The 19,996-nt window shown below is 45.1% G+C and overlaps 1 protein-coding gene across 1 annotated transcript in view; it reads right to left on the reverse strand.

Moving 5' to 3' along the window:
• Positions 1-5,858: 5,858 nt before the first annotated feature.
• The window catches only part of LOC126106532 (MD-2-related lipid-recognition protein-like), a 60,035-nt gene continuing 45,897 nt past the window's right edge, over positions 5,859-19,996 (reverse strand). The window contains exons 2-4 of the mRNA XM_049912857.1: positions 19,059-19,196; positions 13,791-13,960; positions 5,859-6,065 (exon numbers count right to left, since the gene is read on the reverse strand). Coding sequence (XP_049768814.1) covers positions 5,961-6,065; positions 13,791-13,960; positions 19,059-19,196 — 413 coding nt within the window. The 3' untranslated portion in view covers positions 5,859-5,960. The remainder of the gene's footprint in view (positions 6,066-13,790; positions 13,961-19,058; positions 19,197-19,996) is intronic.

Consider the following 19,996-nt stretch of genomic DNA (forward strand, 5'->3'; position numbering starts at 1 on the left):
GACCATTCGCAACCGTCTCCATGAAGCTGGGCTACGGTCCCGCACACCGTTAGGCCGTCTTCCGCTCACGCCCCAACATCGTGCAGCCCGCCTCCAGTGGAGGGACGAATGGAGACGTGTCGTCTTCAGCGATGAGAGTCGCTTCTGCCTTGGCGCCAATGATGGTCGTATGCGTGTTTGGCGCCGTGCAGGTGAGCGCCACAATCAGGACTGCATACGACCGAGGCACACAGGGCCAACACCCGGCATCATGGTGTCGGGAGCGATCTCCTACACTGGCCGTACACCACTGGTGATCGTCGAGGGGACACTGAATAGTGCACGGTACATCCAAACCGTCATCGAACCCATCGTTCTACCATTCCTAGACCGGCAAGGGAACTTGCTGTTCCAACAGGACAATGCACGTCCGCATGTATCCCGTGCCACCCAACGTGCTCTAGAAGGTGTAAGTCAACTACCCTGGCCAGGAAGATCTCCGGATCTGTCCCCCATTGAGCATGTTTGGGACTGGATGAAGCTTCGTCTCACGCGGTCTGCAGGTCCAGCACGAACGCTGGTCCAGCTGAGGCGCCAGGTGGAAATGGCATGGCAAGCCGTTCCACAGGACTACATCCAGCTTCTCTACGATCGTCTCCATGGGAGAATAGCAGCCTGCATTGCTGCGAAAGGTGGATATACACTGTACTAGTGCCGACATTGTGTATGCTCTGTTGCCTGTGTCTATGTGCCTGTGGTTCTGTCAGTGTGATCATGTGATGTATCTGACCCCAGGAATGTGTCAATAAAGTTTCCCCTTCCTGGGACAATGAATTCACGGTGTTCTTATTTCAATTTCCAGGAGTGTACAAATTTAAGTTGGTACACATACACCCTCGGCGCCACCCCACATAGTCAGTATTGGCTCTCGAGCAAAAAGGATTTCAACCATTGATTCTTCACAACACGGGCTTCACAGCAATGAATAAATTTTGAAAGAGCACATTCTGTGATTCATCACTATGTCCGAAACTCAAAATAAGCAGTTAAATAACAAATCCACCTTCTAACACAATCTTATGTCCTTGAACACCATATAGATCAACTTGTCAACAGACTAGGTCCAGAAACGGGTAAACATGCAGTATCTGATCAAAAAATTACCTAGACAGCTATTAGTGGAGAATTGATTGAGATGTGTCCACCTTTCACCTTTACGATGACTTGAATTCTGCTGGTCACAATGACGTTTCAGAATTTCTACAGAGGAATGGCAGCCCATTCTTGCTCAAAGGCCAAAACCAGAAAGGTAAACATGTTGTACACTGGTATCTGGAGCAAAGTCGACACTCTAACACATTCCAAAGGCCTCTGATGGTTCCATGTTGGGGTACTGATAGTCCAGTCCATTTCAGGAATGCTATTGTCCACAGTCCATCGTCTCACACATGCTGCATAATGACAGAGTGCATTCTCACAGTCAGGCTGTTTGAACTACTCCTCTATTGTGTGCAGTACACTACACTGTAAAATGTGTTCACATTATAGTCCAGTCCATTTCAGGAATGCTATTGCCCACAGTTCAGTGCCTCACACATGCTGCTTTATGATAGGTGAGTAGGGGAACAAACTTCATACGAGCACATTTTGTTAGTGCAGGTTGCCTAGATCAGGAGCAAGTATGCACTCAAGGACAAATCTATTGTTGTCCTTCGATTGACAGGTCATTAACCTATTGGTCTCCCTTAATTGACAGGAGAACAATAGGTTAATGACCTGTCAATCAGGTATTTGTATCCAGACTTGTATCACTAAGTTCTGAGATGGCCATGACTGCATTTATTTACTTTGTGATTAACATAAAGATTTATTCCATCGAATGAAATCTACAGGATGAGTCACTAACTATTGCCACCTAGAATAACTCTTAAAGTATTATAGGAGCTGAAAATTTTGTGGGACAAATGTTGCATTGGACAAAGGGGGCCATAATATGACATTGGTTTTTTGTTGCTAGGTGGGGTCGTGTCAGAGATATGAAGGTCAACTTTATTTTTTTAAATGGGATGCTGTAGTTTGGTACTTATTTTCTGATAGCGGCTGCCTAGACGAATCCAATGGTGTGTAACAGTAAGGTCTTTGAAGGTCAAAATATCAAATGCAGTGCTGCAATCTTCTCATGGATTGAGTGATATTCCTTATCACTTCAGCACTTATAAAAGCACATGCACTCCCTTGTATATCGTGCAAATAGTAAATATTCGCCGAATACAGCTTATCCATCTAAAGTGCCATTGACATGTAAACACCATTCGACGGTTTCGCAGTACAGCATTAATAAGAACAGTAAGACTAGTATCGTTGAATCAAGTGAATTGAATTATGTATTCCTTCGAAGAACAAGTCGATATGCTTCTCATTAACAGAGAATGCCAACGAAATTCAGTGAGAACTAGAGACTTATCCGCTGAAAGATATCCTCAACATACTCATCCTACACGTCGTACATTTAAATATGTGTGTGATAAATTGAGAACAACTGGAACTTTAACGCATTGGAAACATATCCCACAAAGGAATGTTACTAATGAGGAAACAGAAACTGGTACTCTTGTCACTGTGGTTCGAGAGCCTTGTATTAGTTCGTATAAAATTCCAAGGGAATCTGGTATGAGCCAAAGTAGTGTTGCTTGTGTTCTGCATCGCCATAAATATTATCCTTACCATATCAGTCTCCACCTAGCATTAACTGGTACAGTTTGTATGTGTCGCATTGAATTCTACCGATGGGCTCAGGGGGATGACACATATATTAATTTTATTTTATTTACTGGTGAGACTACTTTCACGAACCGTAGAAATGTTAATTTGCATAAGATGCATTATTGTGTAAGTAGGCTGTTTATGTTTTCTTATTGGCAACGCTACGCAGCGCTCTATATGAAAATCACTGGCTGTGCTGTGTGCAGTCTGTGGCTAGTTTGCATTGTTGTCTGCCATTGTAGTGTTGGGCAGCGGCAGCTGGATGTGAACAGCACGTAGCGTTGCGCAGTTGGAGGTGAGCCGCCAGCAGTGGTGGATGTGGGGAGAGAAATGGCGGAGTTTTGAAATTTCTAATACTGGATGTCATGAACTGCTATGTATATTATGATTTGTCAACACTATTAAGGTAAATACATTGTTTGTTCTCTATTAAAATCTTTCATTTGCTAACTATGCCTATCAGTAGTTAGTGTCCGCCGCTCGTGTTCTCGCGGTAGCGTTCTCGCTTCCCGAGCACGGGGTCCCGGGTTCGATTCCCGGCGGGGTCAGGGATTTTCACCTGCCTCGAGATGACTGGGTGTTTGTGTTGTCCTCATCATTTCATCATCATCCAGGAATGTGGCGAAATTGGACTGAGCAAAGATTGGGTAGTTGTACGGGCGCTGATAACCACGCAGTTGAGCGCCCCACAAAACCAAACATCATCATCTCAGTAGTTAGTGCCTTCAGTAGTTTGAATCTTTTATTTAGCTGGCAGTAGTGGCGCTCGCTGTATTGCAGTAGTTCGAGTAACGGAGATTTTTGGTGAGGTAAGTGATTTGTGAAAGGTATAGATTAATGTTAGTCAGGGCCATTCTTTTGTAGAGATTTTTGAAAGTCAGATGCGTTGCGCTAAAATTATTGTGTGTCAGTTTAAGCACAGTCATGTAAAATTTTTCAAAGGGGACGTTTCAATTGGGCAACTGAAAATTCATGTTGACTGCGGAAAGTTGCACACCAAAAACCGTGGTCGGTGAATGTATGGTGTGGGATACTGGAGGACAGAATTATAGGCCCCTACTTCATCGAAGGAAATGTTAATGGTAGGAAGTACACCACATTCCTGCAAGAAACATTAGGTCTGTTATTGGAAGAAATACCTTTAGGAATAAGGAACAGAATGTGGTATCAACACGATCGACGTCCGTCATATTTTTCGCTGGTGGCTTATAATGAGTTGCACAGACAATTCCCAAATCGTTGGGTTGAATACAGAGGAGATGTGTCGTGGTCGGCTCGTTTGCCAGACTTGACGCCTCTGGATTTTTTCATGTGGGGATTCGTAAAAGACGTTTATAAAGACGTTCCAACTACACCTGAAGATATGCGAGAGGGCATATGCTTTGATGAGTGCCTACGTGATAAGCAATATCACTCAATCCATTATAAGAAGATTGCAGCACTGCATTGCTATGAATGGTCATCACTTCAAACACCTTCTGTAAATGGACGTTCATGCCACCTTTTTGACCTTCATTGACCTTCAAAGACCTTACTGTTACACATCATTGGATTCGTCTCGATAGCTGCTATACCAAACTATAGCATCCCATTTAAAAAACGAAGTTGACCTTCATGTCTCTGAAGCGAGCTCACCTAGCAACAAAAAACCAACGTCATATTATGGCCTCCATTGTCCCATGGAACCTTTGTCTCACAAACTTTTCAGCTCCTATCATACTTTCGGAGATATTCTGGGTGGCAACAGTTAGTGATTCACCCTGTATATTGCTACTTGTAAATCATATATTTGAAGCCTTGAAAATAAAAAAAAATGTGTTCGTTGGTCATTTAGTTTAAAAAATATATAAATGAAGCTATTTTGAACATTATCTAATGGAAGCATAATTGAAATAAATGCTATCTGAGAATTAAAGCTAAAAAGCATGTACGACATTATGCTGAAGTAGTTAAATCATCACTGGTAGTGAGGTACTACGACGAAGTGAATTTAAACGAATTGTTTACTAATTTCTGAAATGAAAGGTGGGTTAACTTGTTTATCAGTGAGAAGTACATTAATTGATTATCCTGATAGCAACTTCAAATGCTATGAAGGTTACCCAGAAAGTAATGCACCACATTGTTTTTTCTTCAACAATTCTTTATTGAACATAATGAGAATTACAGCGCAAAATAAGGGCGTGTATGTACCAAACCATGTCCTGGTGGCGGGGACAGTGCTTCACTGTGTGAATCACCTCCTCAAGATGACTTCCGCGAATGGCGTGTGATCTCGATAATGACAACATCAGTTCGCTGCAACATGTCAGGAGTGACAGCTGTGGATGGTCACCCCTACCGCCGCAAATGGTGGAGCTCCTCCGAACCGCCTTCCATACCCGGAGACTGACTATACTTCTGTTGACAGCAGATGCTCCATAGACTTTGCACAAGCGTTTGTGAATATTCCCCACAATTTCTCTCTCTGTACTCAGAAATTCGACGACCGCACGTCGCTTGTAACGTACATCACCTACATACGCCGTTTTGAAACTGTCCGGCAGCTACGCCATCTGTCGGAAGTGACGAAAAACTGGCGCGCTCACTCAGGAGACGTTTCGCTTCGCAGCATTGTTTTTGGCTGAGAAAAATGCGGTGCATTACTTTCTGGGCAACTGTTGTAACATCAGTTTAATTCAGAATACATATTTAGTGTGTCAAAGATTATTGCATGGTGCGACGCCGCAGTTAGTTACTATCTATGGTTAACAGAGCAACGCAATCACCTGGGCTGTAAAATGTACAGTTAATTGAGAATTTTTTTATCGTATAAGGAAAAAGACGTTGTGCCCGCAATTTAATAGCGAAAAGCGATAAAATGTCTCAATCGAGACAAAACCTTCGGAAATCAGCGAAGTGAAGGTTGGTAGTAATTTTGATCCTAATACAACGATAGTGATATTACGTGTGATATGAAGCAGCCATTACTCTACTTTTTTCACACATGAGCGTCGTACCACTGCAATGCACAAAAACACACACACACACACACACACACACACACACACACACACACACACACACGCACGCACGCACGCAAAGGTGATACGGGATGCAATAATTCCACAGTGGAGTTGATTCGGAAAGAGACTTTAATGCCAGAAACTGAGGACACAGTGTCAGGAACCGCCGGCCTCCTGCTACTGGATCACAAGTCAAATGACCTCACGATGCTCTCAGTTCTTGCCCACGCCCAGGATCTTTATCCTGACGATGAAGCAGCACTCGAACTTGACGGGCTCGCCCTTGTTCCACAGCTTCCACATCACGCTGTACTCTCTCTGTAAAAGGACAAAAAATATAATTAGGAAAATGTTAGACTCTGGGAGAGCAGCTTGAGATAACAATTACTTGTAGTCTTTCTGAAATATAGGACAAGTCATGATCCAAGGAACAGCCGGTTTTGTTTTGCCACATACAGGAGTGGAACAAAAATATGGAACACTACAAACAACGCATTACCATGCTGGAAAAACTGTTGGTATTCAACAGCACTCAGTCATCTCTGAATGGATAAATGCAGGTCCTCTATGGGTTTCTAGGGAATATTATACCATTCTTCCTGCAAAAGAGTGGCAAGTTCAGGTAACTATGATGGAGGTGGATGGTGACCAACACCCTTCTCCCAAAATTAGACAACGAGGGCTCAATAATATTGAGAACTGTTGATTGTGGTGGCTAGGGAGAAACGAAATTGCATCAAAGTGCCCACTGAACTAGTCATGGAAGATACGGGATGTGTAAACAGGGGTCTGGCATCTCAGAACACAGTATCACTAATGGTATACCGCGATATGGCTGGCAGAATCATCACAGAACCACTGTCATGTTTCACTCTTGGCAGCAAGCAGTCTCTACTGCAGGCTTGGGCCAGCTTACGACAGACGTAAACTCAGCCAGAAATGGAAACGGTGTAAAGAGGACTCTTCCAAACAAATGCCTTTCTTCTATTGCTCGTCTGAGCTTTGTGGCTTCAGCCCAACTATTTAGTATTTCCTGTTACGGGCATTTGCATCAATGACAGGTGGTTTTGGCATTTCGGCTCCCTTCATGTTGTTTTGGTGCTGACAGATTTCGTGAGTGCGACAATCAGTTCTGCAAAAAGCTTCTGAAGTTGTCGTCCTCTTATTTTCGTCACAGTCCTCTTCAACGGCCTTCTGTCTTGGTCACACCCCATACACTTTCATCCGCATTGTGACTCGGAGGCTGATGTTTTTCCGCTTTCACTGTATGTGATATAAATCTTCGATGTGGGGCCTCTTGAAACACCGTACGAGCATCAACAGTTTGCCCGCAGTCGAATTCACTTAACTCCGCTATAATCCACTCACAGCTACATAGAACACCACTCACATTTGCAATGTAGAGAGGACATTGCGCAGGTGCTGTTCGTCGTCAGTTACGACGCCGCAACAGAGAGTCTTTGGGATCATTATTTGTTTCGTATCTCAGAATGGCTATATCTATACTCTGGTTTTGATTTTCTGGATTGCATGCATCTACACACATCAAAAAAGGTTTTGCATCACCCTGGTTCCCAGAACTCCTGAAGATAGACGTTGACTGTGGATATTGTATCACAGACACAGTCCCTTTGACTGTTCAGAAATGTCACAAAACCCACCCAAAGATGTAAGCAACCATGCATGAGCAGCGCCTATTAGACGGAGGGGGTACGACAGCCGATAAGTTCCAGTCATTCCAACAGGAAGGACATACAAGGCTAGTGGTAGCTCAACCGTGCCTAGACGGTCAGTATCGCGGTTCGATGCGTCCGGATTGTTACTTTATGGCATGAAGGGTTCTCAACAATGGAAGTGTCCAAGCATCTCGGAGTGAACCAAAGCGATGTTGTTCTGACGTGGAGGAGACACAAAGAGACACGAACTGTTGATGACATGCCTCTCTCCGGTTGTCCAAGGGCTACTACTGCAGTGGATGACCGCTACCTACAGATTATGGCTCAGAGGAACTCTGACAGCAATGCCACCATGTTGAATAATGCCTTTCGTGCAGCCACAGGACGTCGTGTTACGAAGCAAACTGTGCGCTATAGGTCGCATGATGTGCAACTTCACTCCTGACGTCCACGGCGAGTTTCTTTTTTGCAACCACGACACCATGCAGCGCGGTACAGATGGGCCCAACAATAAACCGTATGGACCGCTCAGAATTGGTATCACATTCCCTTCACCAATGAGTATCGCATATAACTTCAACCAGACAACCGTCGGGGACATGTTTGGTCGCAAACGGGTCAGGCTGAACGCCTTAAACACACTGTCCAGCGAGTGCAGTAAGGTGGAAGTTCCCTGCTGTTTCGTGGTGGCATTATGTGGGGCCGACGTATGCCACTGGTGGTCATGGAAGGCACCGTAACGGCTGTACGATACATGAATGCCATCCTCCGACCGGTAGTGCAACCATCTTGGCAGCATATTGGCGAGGCATTCGTCTTCATGGACCACAATTCGCGTCCCCATCGTGCGCATCTTGTGAATAACTTCCTTCAGAATAACGACATCGCTTGAATAGAGTGGTCACCATGTTCTCCAGACATGAACCCTATCGAACATGGCTGGGATAGATTGAAAAGTACTGTTTATGGACGACGTGACCCACCAACCACTCTGAGGGATCTACGCTGAATCGCCTTTGTGGAGTCGGACAATCTGCACCAAGAGTGCCTTCATGAACTTGTGGATACTATGCCGCGACGAATACAGGCATGCATCAATGCAAGGGGACGTGCTACTGGGTATTAAAGGTACTGGTGTGAACAGCAACCTGGACCACCACCTCTGAAGGTATGGTGGTACAACATGCAATGTGTGATGAGAAATAAAAAGGGCGGAAATTATGTTTATATTGATCTCTATTGCAGTTTTCTTACACGATCCGTAACTCTCGGAACCGAGGAGATACAAAACAGTACTGGGGATCACGATTAGTTTCGTGTCTGAGAATGGCTGTATTTATACTTTGATTTCGGTTTGCTGGATTGCGTGTTTGTAAGAGGCTGATATGTTCACGTGCAATAAGAGTATATCGAACACCAAGCCAAATAAATAATCCCATTCCCCTTCCTGGTAATGACATTGGCACTCAAAAGATTAAACAGCTCACACAGTTATGCTGCTTTGTATCTATCTCTGAAGTAGAAGTAGCAAATGTTAACGTCAGTTGATCTGCGGGGATGGTGGATGTGTATCACAGCACTGTATTGGGTCTCATGCACACAGCACAGTACGTCAAAGTCTATTTGCTGGGTAAAATGTCAACCGTATTTTCTACTGTTGTGCAAAACTTAACGACGAGCTAGATAAAGTGATATAATATATTTAACTACTCGGTGTAAATTACTGAAAGTGCCGGAGGCTGTTGCCAGAATCTTGGACGTCACATGACGTGAGGTGAGCGTCACTATAACGCCAAATGGGACTAGCCCCCAAACACAAAGCATTTGAAGGAATGGGAAAAGATAGTGTGTGTCAAGGAGGGAGCAGTTATGGTGCACTGTCTTGGCGAGCGGTTATGATGCACTGTCGCGGGGTTCTTTGTCACAACGTGGCCCAGAGAAAACACCTGGATGACTCAACACTGGGAATTATCAGCAGGGAACTGGAAGCTTCAGTTACCTACGGCAGCAGATGGCCACTACACTGGCAAGGTTGCCTGAAGCAGTACGCCATGGTTCGCTGACACCCACACATTGGCAGCACCGGTTGCAATGGTGCCAAGAACATAGCAACTGGTCGAATGGGGAGTGGGATCGCGTGCTCTTCTGAGATGAGACCAGTAGTGATTCAGGATGTAAACTCATGTGACGAGAGGTGGGAATATGTGGCGCACCCAGAACATTGTCGGACATGATTGTTTTGGTGGTCGAGTGTTGTGGTCTGGGGACACATAATCTTGCGCTGGTGTACTGACTCTCACATCATTGAACATAGTACACTCACAGGTCAATGTTACTGCAATACTGTACTCGTTCCCCATGAACGGCCTTTCAGAGGTGCATTCAGCCCTGGCTTCCTTTTTCTTTGAACAAAAGTGTCATTTCTGTCAGTCTCATTGCGTATTTCCTGTACCGTTTGTAATATACTGTACCAGTTCTTTCTGTGTATGCTCCAAGATTTATCAAGTTATCTTGCCAGTGACACACCATGCGAAAGTCACTTTCATCCTTAAGATCTGTGATTGTAAACGTATCCTGTAATGAGACCAAAAGTTATGAGCAGATATACACAGAAGAGCCTAAGAAACTGGTACACGTGTCTAATATCGTGTAGAGGCCCCGCGAGCACGCAGAAGTGCCGCAACACGACGTGGCGTGGACCCAACTAATATCCGAAGTAGTTCTGGAGGGAATTGACACCACGAATCCTGCATGACTGCCCATAAAGTGTAAAAGGGGGTGGAGATCTCTTCTGAACAGCATGTTGCAAGGCATCCCAGATATGCTCAATAATGTTCATGTCTTGGGAGTTTTGTGGCCAGCGGAAGTGTTTAAACTCAGAGAAGTGTTCGTGGAACCACTCTGTAGCAATTCTGGACGTGTGGGGTGACGCATTGTCCTGCTGGAATTGCCCACGTTCTTCGGAATGCACAATGGATGCAGGTGATCAGACAGGATGGCTGGCTGGCTGGTTTGAGGGAGGAGACGAGACAGCGAGGTCATCGGTCTCATCGGATTAGGCAAGGACGGGGAAGGAAGCCAGCCGTGCCCTTTGAAAGGAACTATCCCGGCATTTGCCTGGAGCTATTTAAGGAAATCACGGAAAACCGGACACGGGATTGAACCGTCATCCTCCAGAATGCGAGTCCAGACAGGATGCTTCACGTACCTGTCACCTGTTAGAGTCGTATCTAGACGTATCAGGGGTCCCATCTCACTCCAACTGCACACGATTCACACCATTACAGAGCCTCCACCAGCTTGAACAGTCCCCTGCTGACATCCAGGATCCGTGGATTCATGAGGTTGTCTCCATACCCATACAAGCCCATCCACTCGATACAATTTGAAACGAGACTCATCCGACCAAGTAACATGTTTCCAGTCATCAACAGTCCAATGTCGGTGTTGACGGGCCCAGGCGAGATGTAAAGCTTTGTGTTGTGCATCCATCAAGGGTACACGAGTGGGCCTTCAGCTCCGAAAGCCCATACTTACGCTGTTTCATTGAATGGTTCACACGCTGGCACTTGTTGATGGCCTAGCATTGAAATCTGCAGCAATTTGCGGAAGTGTTGCATTTCTGTCACGTTGTCAGTCGTCATTAGTCCCGCTCTTGCAGGGCCTTTTTCCTTTTACAGCAATGGCAGAGATTTTATTTTTTACCGGTTCTCTGATATTTACGGTACACTCATGAAGAGATCGTATGGGAAAACACCCACTTCATCATCAACTGATCTAACAACAACACCAGACACATGTTGTCTTATATACACATTGCCTACCGCAGTCTCGTATTATGCCTCTCTATTTGATTATGCATGGCTATACCACTTACTTTGGTGCTGCAGTGTATGTTGTAAGGTTTTGACGATGACGTGTCAGTCAGGCATCTCAGACATCTTATGATACGTCAGAAACGCTACTCAATATGTAATGAGTTTTATGTTCTTTACATTATGTTCTGCAGTGTATGATCCGCTTCGTTTATTGATTTTAACTTCACCTTTAACCTTCGAAATGACTATGAATCTATAATGGTGATAATGTGAAACAAATTACTATTAAACATACAGTCAAATATCTGAAATTTCATTAAAAAATACTCAGTTCTGTCTGCTAGTAGGTCTTTCATTCAACTGAATAACAGGATAATCCGTATGTATGTAAACACATCAAAAAAATGAAATTTTCACTCTACAGCGGAGTGTGCGCTGATATGAAACTTCCTGGCAGATTAAAACTGTGTGCCCGACCGAGACTCGAACTCGGGACCTTTGCCTTTCGCGGGCAAGTGCTCTACCAACTGAGCCACCCAAGCACGACTCACACCCGGTACTCACAGCTTTACTTCCGCCAGTATCTCGTCTCCTACCTTCCAAACTTCACAAAAGCTCTCCTGTGAACCTTGCAGAACTAGCACTCCTGAAAGAAAGGATATTGCGGAGACATGGCTTAGCCACAGCCTGGGGGATGTTTCTAGAATGATATTTTCACTCTACAGCGGAGTGTGCGCTGATGTGAAACTTCCTGGCAGATTAAAACTGTGTGCCGGACCGAGACTCGAACTCGGGACCTTTGCCTTTTGCGGGCAAGTGCTCTACCAATTGAGCTACCCAAGCACGACTCACGCCCCGTCTTCGTAGCTCTGCAAAGTTCGCAGGAGAGCTTCTGTAAAGTTTGGAAGGTAGGAGACGAGATACTTTCAGAAGTGGAGCTGTGAGGACGGGGTGTGAGTCGTGCTTGGGTAGCTCAGTTGGCAGAGCACTTGCCCGCGAAAGGCAAAGGTCCCGAGTTCGAGTCTCGGTCCGGCACACAGTTTTAATCTGCCAGGAAGTTTCACATCAAAAAAAGTTTTAAATCACCCATTTATTTACGTGGAAAACCAAATTGGTCTGATGCATGAGATCACTAAAAAAAGAATAAAGAAAAAGTGTAACAACAAAATAGTCTACTTCCCATGGGTGATTATTCTCGGCACTTCTGAACATCACCCGCTCGAATGCAGGTTTGAATCTTTCGTGGTGTACCATCGATGAGATCAACAAGCCAGCCCAGGTCCAAACTGTCCCACTCTCCAATGGCGATTCCGTGCAAGCCACGCAGAGTACGTGGTGGCTGTCGACGTCTTGAAACAGCTTGTTTCAATCATCCCACACGTGTTCGATAGGGTTCATGTCCAACTAACAGTCAGGCCACTCCATTCTGGTGATCATAGCATGCTGAAGAAACGTGTACACGATAACAGCAAGAAGAGCACACTATCCATCAAGGTGAAATTGTCACAAAATCTCGTCCGTGTACCGTAAAGCAGCGGGATTGCCCTCACCAACCACGAGGGGCCCAGAACAACTGTCGCCACCACCTTTTGTACTTGTGGGACACAATGCTAGAGACGATCGACAACACAGAATTGTCTCCAAGTGGCTGTGATTATAAGGATACAATCCGATCCGAGTTTCGTCCTTAAACAACACCTTGCACCAGTCCTGGGACATTCATTCGGCATGATTTGTTGCCAATCTGTAACGGAATCTATGGTGTTGTGGTGTACGACGTGGTCCTCGCCACGGTCGTCCAGAACGGAAATTTACATCAATAAAGTTTGTCATCTATTAGTGTAGCCTCTTCGAACGCCGAATTCAGTTCTGGAGCACGTGTACTCTAACTAAAAACTTGTAGATACCGATAATCCTGCGCATCTGTAGAACGTGGACTGTCTGTGCGAGGAAGTCCTCAACACGACCTGTCAGTTGGAACCGATTCCATGTCACCACCACTTCACTTTGACTCCAGTGCACACAACGAGCAACTTTTTTGTTTGAGAAGCCTTCTATGCACTATGTGATTATCCAGGCCTAATCACTGGTTGCGACTGTCCGTTCCACAAACGACTCTAATGAGTCCATACTAGTGCTATAGATTCAACTGGAATGCTGCAGTCCGTTCGAGTGGGACGTTTTACCCCTACGTAGCACTCATTGTAACTGTGCGTATGCTTACAGAGACGTCAGTGGTGGCGTTCCTATTGGTACAGAAACAGTTGCAATGGTTACACATCTGCACGGCCTATCACAATGATACAAAACTTTTGTTGACGTATGTTTTACATTTACCAGGCAATGGAGTATTCCTGTCAGGAAGTCAAGAAACCAGGTGTCGGCCCTAGGTCCACAACCTATGCTTTCTGGGTTTCATGAATGGATAGAGCAAGCTGGGTTTCACAGCATTTGTGATTGCTGAAGGCATATTGATTCCTACAGAAGAGTTGTTAGGTCACTACACATTTTGGGGAAAGAAAGGAAGAGGTCCAAGGCCAGGTACTCACGGAGGGGAACTTTCTGCTGATCTGCAGGTCGTACGAGTAGTTGGCCCGGGCGCCGGCAGTCAACGGGCAGCTGGTGAAGTGGCAGCCATCTGTGTCCATGCCCTGGAAGGCCACGTCACCCATGTTGCCGTGCCAGTAGGCTACTGCCTTCACTTGCTCTGCACTCTCGTCTGCAACCAAAACACACCCTGGATGTACTGACCACTCAAATAAACAGAACATATCAGTTGAAGGGCTTATTTCAATAGTGGTACAAATCTATTACCGCCACTTTTCTGCCTATAGTGCTTCTGAAATTAATGGTCCAAAGAAACAGAAAGAAAGTTTCATCTCTAGCAAGAAGCCAGTTGCTTGAATATTTATGGTATCTCAACTGCAGATTTTTCAGCGCTCATTTAGCTTTAGGACTCTGTATCTCAAAATGAACAAAAATGGACTTATACCACTACTGCAATAAGCCCTTCAGTTGCATCACAATACACAGGCAATAATACCCACAAAATAGTACAAGCTCTAATTAATAAAATATCGTCCACTGGCACTTTCTGTGAGCTTTCCAACGTGTTTGATTGTGAAGATCATGGTACTCTCTTAGAAAAGGTTAAATTTTATGAAATAAATAGCTTTACACATAACGGTTTTGAATCACACTTAACAAACAGAATACCAAAAGTTGTACCAAATTATTGAAACAATGATAGAAAGGTATGGAATTTTAGTGACCGAGGAAAAAAATAATGAAGAAAGTCCACAGGGTTCAGTTTTAGGTCCACTTCTTTCGAACTTCCACTTAACATTGAACTAGCAAAATTGTACATTTAGCAGACGGTAGTAGTGTTCTAATAAATGAAATTAGGAAAAAGGAATAGAAGAGCTGATAAATTATATTCTCCTAAGAATTAGTAAGTGGCTCTCTGAAAATGGACTGTCCCTTAATTTTGAGAAACCATGCTTTATTCAGTTCTGTGAACAGAGACATTCATATCAAGCACATCACATGAAAAGGAGTCAGTAAATAGGGTTGAATGTTCAAAACTTTGGCAGAGTTCACATTAATGAAAACTTAAAATGGAAGAAGCGTATTACTGAGCTTCTCAAACAATTAAGTTTGGCTACTTTTGCTCTTCGTATAATTGCTAGTCCTCGAAACAAACAAATCAACCTCCTGACATATCTTTGCTCAGTAATATCTGGTATTCACGCACGGCCGTCTTATATGTACCTCTTCAAGGAGCTAGGCATTTTAAGTTCACCGTCACAATACATGTATTCTCTAATGAAATTCGCCATAAATAATCCATCACAATTTGATGTCCATAGCTACAGCAATGGAGGGAAAAAAGACCTTTATTACCCTTTATTAACGCTACCAGTGGCCCTTTATTAATGCTCCCAGTGGATGATATGGGAATTCAATATGCAACAACAGAAATGAAGTAGTGCCAAAGGGAACTCACACCATGAATCCTGCAGCGGTGAACATAAATCCGTGAGAGTACGAGGGGGTGGATATCGCTTTTGAACAGCACGTTGCAAGGCATCCCAGATATTGTCAATATTGTTCATGTCTGGGGAGTTCGGTTGCCAGCGAAAGTGTTTAAACTCAGAAGCGTGTGGAGCTACTCTATAGCAACACGAGTGGGCATTCGGCTCCAAACGCCTATATCGATGATGTTTCGTTGAACAGTTCGCACGCTGACGCTTGTTGATGGGCCAACGTTGAAATCTGCAGCAATTTGCAGAAGCATTGCACTTCTGTCACGTTGAACGATTCTCATCAGTCGTCATTGGTCCCGTTCTTGCAGGATCTTTTTCCAGCCGCAGCGATATCGGAGACTTGATGTTTTACAGGATTCCTGATATTCGTGGTACACCCGTGAAATTGTCGTACGGGAAAATCGCTACCTCAGAGAGGATGTGTCACATCGCTCGTACACCGACAATAACACCACGTTCAAACTCACCTAAATCTTGATAACGAACCATCGTAGCAGCAGTGACCGATGTAACAACTGCACCAGACGCTTTTTGTCTTATATAGGCGTTGTCGATCGAAGCGTCGTATTCTGCCTGTTTACATATATCTGTATAGCCTATACATTGTCCCAAGCCATGATCTAGTTACCTGCGAAAATCCCATGAAAATTCGTCCAGTTGTTTTGGAGTTTAGCGGTTCACAGGCAAACTGACAGACACGGCGGTTTTACAGACTTGTTAGTACACTGAATAGCCAAAGAAAGTGGTATAGGCAAGCGTATTCGAATACAGAGATATGTCAACAGGCAGAATACGGCGCAGCGGTTGGCAACGCCTATATAAGACAACAAGTGTCTGGCACAGTTGTTACATCGGTTACTGCTGCTTCAAGGGCAGGTTATCAAGATTTAACTGAGTTTGAAAGTGGTGTTATAGTCGGTGTACGAGCGATAGGACACAGCATCTCCGAGGTAGCGATGAAGTGGGCATTTTCCCATACTACCATTTCGCAAGTGTACTGTGAATATCAGGAGTCTGGTAAAACCTGAAATCTCCGACATCACCACGGCCGGAAAAAGATCCTGCAAGAACGGGACCAACGACTAATGAAGAGAATCGTTCAACGTGACAGATGTGCAATCCTACCACAAACTGCTGCAGATTTCAATGCTGGGCCATAAACAAGTGTCAGCGAGCGAACCATTCAACGAAACATCATCGATATGGGTTTTCGGTGCCGAAAGCCACTCGTTTACCCTCAATGACTGGACGACACGAAGCTTTACGCCTCGCTTGGGCCTGTCAACACCGACATTGGACTGTTGATGACTGGAAACATGCTGCCTGGTGGACGAGTCTCATTTCGAATTGTACGGATGGACGTGTACGGGTATGGAGACAACTTCATTAATCCATGGACTCTGCACATCAGCAGCGAATCGTTCAAGCTGGTGGAGGCTCTGTAATGGTGTGGGCCGTGCGCAGTTGGAGCGATATGGGACTCCTGACACGTCTAGATACAACTTTCACACGTATGTAACCATCCTGTCTGATCGCCTGCATCCATTTGTGTCCATTGTGCGTTCCTACGGACTTTGGCAATTCCAGCAGAACAACGCGACACCTCACACGTCCAGAATTGCTACGAGTGGTGGCTCCAGGAACACTCTTCTGAGTTTAAACACTTCCACTGGCGACTAAACTCACCAGACATGAACATTATTGAGCATATGTGGGATGCCTTGCAACATCCTGTTCAGGAGAGAACTCACCCACTCGTACTCTTACGGATTTATGGATAGCCCTGCAGGATCTATGGTGTCAGTTCCCTCCAGAACTACTTCAGACGTTATTCGAGTCCATGCCATATCGTGTTGCGCCACTTCTGCATGCTTGCGGGTGCCCTACAGGATATTAGACAGGTGCGCCTCTGCTGCCATAATAATTGGTAATGTTGTGTCCTATTCACTTCTCTTGCTGACTCACGTTGTAGTGGATGTAATACAGCGTTGTGCACAGTGGTTCTGTATCCGAATCGAGAACTTGGGGAAGTGGTGTTTACTTACGGATAGGCGAATGGCAACGGCCGGCAGGCAGCAATTTTGTATCAGGAGACCTATCCCCGCCTATAACAATCACAGCACTCAATGATTGCAACAGTATTTCGCCGTTTGTCTGAGACAAGACCGTTTCAGGAAGCAGTAAATTATGAAAGACGTACCCAAAACGTTCAGACACCAGACTTGGAGGAATATGTGAGTAACATCATGGTAGGTGACCGTCGTGTCAGTACCAGGCAGTTGGCCCGGCAGTACAGGGTAAACCAGACGACCGTGCAGAACATTCTGCAAGACAATTGTTATTAGCCTTATCACTTACAGTGTGTATAGGGCTTACTAGCAATCAGGAGCATTTTTTTCACTGGTTTCTTCACCAGGCAACTACGATTCTGGGGTTTGTGTCAGCCCCATCCTATTCACAGATGAGGCCACCTTTATGCAGAGTTGTATCTTCAGTTTTCATAACAGTCGTCTGTGGGCTGCTATGCAGATCCCTCATGGTATGATGATAGCGAATCATCAGTATTGGTGCAGCTGGAATGTATGGGCCATGATAATTGGCGACTGTCTCTGGGAACCAGTCTTCCTGATAAGTCGCCTAACAGGGCGGAACTATCGTCGTTTCTTGTCTCCATGCTGGAAAAAGTGCCATTGATGATTCGACGGGTTATGTGGCTTCTATATGATGGTGATCCATCCCACTTCTCCGGTAATGTCCGGACACATCTGAATCGTGTCTTCCCTCGTTGATGGATTGTGCGAGGAGGTCCAGTTGCATGGTCTGTTCGTTAACCGGATCTCAACCTGTTTCATTTCTAGCTATGGGGTCATCGCAAAACTATCGTGTATGCAGAGCCCATTCCAGATGTGGAGACACTGGAGCAGCATGTTCATGCTGCCTTTGAAACTGTTCAGATCCAGCCTGGGCGATGTGAATGTGTGAGACAGAACATGCTACGACACCTACAAGCATGTGTTGAGGCACATGGAAACTAACGCATACTATAACTGTGGCTGCACGATACAGTGCGCATTAGACCACAGTCTCTGTAACAATGTATGACTGTGTATTGGTGGGTTGGTTGATTTGGGGGGAGGGGACAAACAGCAAGGTCATCTGTACCATCGAATTAGGGAAGGATGGGGAAGGAAGTCGGCTGTGCCCTTCCAAAGGAACCATCCCGGCATTTGCCTGTAGAGATTTAGGAAAATCACGGAAAACCTAAATCAAGATGGCTGGACGGCTGTCGAACCGTCCTGCTCCCGAATGATAGTCCAGTGTGCTAAGCACTGTACCATGTTGCTCAGTATGATTGAATAAATGGTCTCTAGCTTGGAATACATTCATTGCCGGACATAATTAGATCTTTTTTGTTCTGTATCTTCACATCTGTCACTCGCTTGAGTTTGTATATGGTGGAAAAAAATCACCCTGTACACCTCTGGTATATTCACACGACATTAGTTTGCTGTCAGAAGACTGCAGCCGAGTGAAGAGCATGTGGTTCAGCCACGTGCGTACAATCGTCTACTGGAAAGTGACAACAAACCTAATGTCATATTTTAATGGCCGTGGGATCTACTCTGTCTCTGGAGGCTCCAAACTGGTGGATGATGGTCCTGCCATTGGTGCCCTTCCACTGACAGTAGCATCACCACCACCACCACCAACAACAACAACAACAACAACGAACGACACGTGTGTGCCAGGCACGGGCAGTTGTCCACTGACCTGGCGTGTAGGAGAAGGAGATGCCTGCCGCCTGGCCCTTCCTGATCTTGCAGGGCTGCCCATACGCCGCCTCGGCACAGGGGTGCACACGCACGGCGTGCACCGAACAGTTGCGGCTCACCACAGCACCGTCCATTTCTGCAACAAGAAGAGCCAAAGGGTAAATCTCGTGTACCTGGCTGTAGGGGCAAACACTACTAGGACTAAGAATTACTCGGCGTTATGAGGGACGTTCAATAAGTAATACATCACATTTTTTTCTGAAAGCAGGTTTGTTATTCATGATTCCAGTACACCGTATTATTCTTCACTTATTTGGGTACAAAACCATGTTATTCAACAAAAAACAGTTCAGTGTGATGGCATTTTGGCACCTTATTGCGAGGGTCTGTACGTCCGCGCACAGTACCACACTACTGTCCAATGTCGGAGCTAACGTCTTGCTGCATCAGTAACTTCTCCATCGTTCACGTATTGCTACCTGTGAAGTGTTCATCAGAGACAAGAGTGGCGTCAGGAGAGCCCCCAGGGAAGTTTGATAGGACAACTGTTGTTCTCTATATACAGGGTGTTTCAAAAATGACGGGTATATTTGAAACGGCAATAAAAACTAAACGAGCAGCGATAGAAATACACCGTTTGTTTGAATATGCTTGGGACAACAGTACATTTTCAGGCGGACAAACTTTCGAAATTACAGTAGTTACAATTTTCAACAACAGATGGCGCTGCAAGTGATGTGAAAGATATAGAAGACAACGCAGTCTGTGGGTGCGCCATTCTGTACGTCGTCTTTCTGCTGTAAGCGTGTGCTGTTCACAACGTGCAAGTGTGCTGTAGACAACATGGTTTATTCCTTAGAACAGAGGATTTTTCTGGTGTTGGAATTCCACCGCCTAGAACACAGTGTTGTTGCAACAAGACGAAGTTTTCAACGG

Source organism: Schistocerca cancellata, chromosome 10 (assembly GCF_023864275.1).
Source record: "Schistocerca cancellata isolate TAMUIC-IGC-003103 chromosome 10, iqSchCanc2.1, whole genome shotgun sequence".
Classification (NCBI taxonomy): domain Eukaryota; kingdom Metazoa; phylum Arthropoda; class Insecta; order Orthoptera; family Acrididae; genus Schistocerca; species Schistocerca cancellata.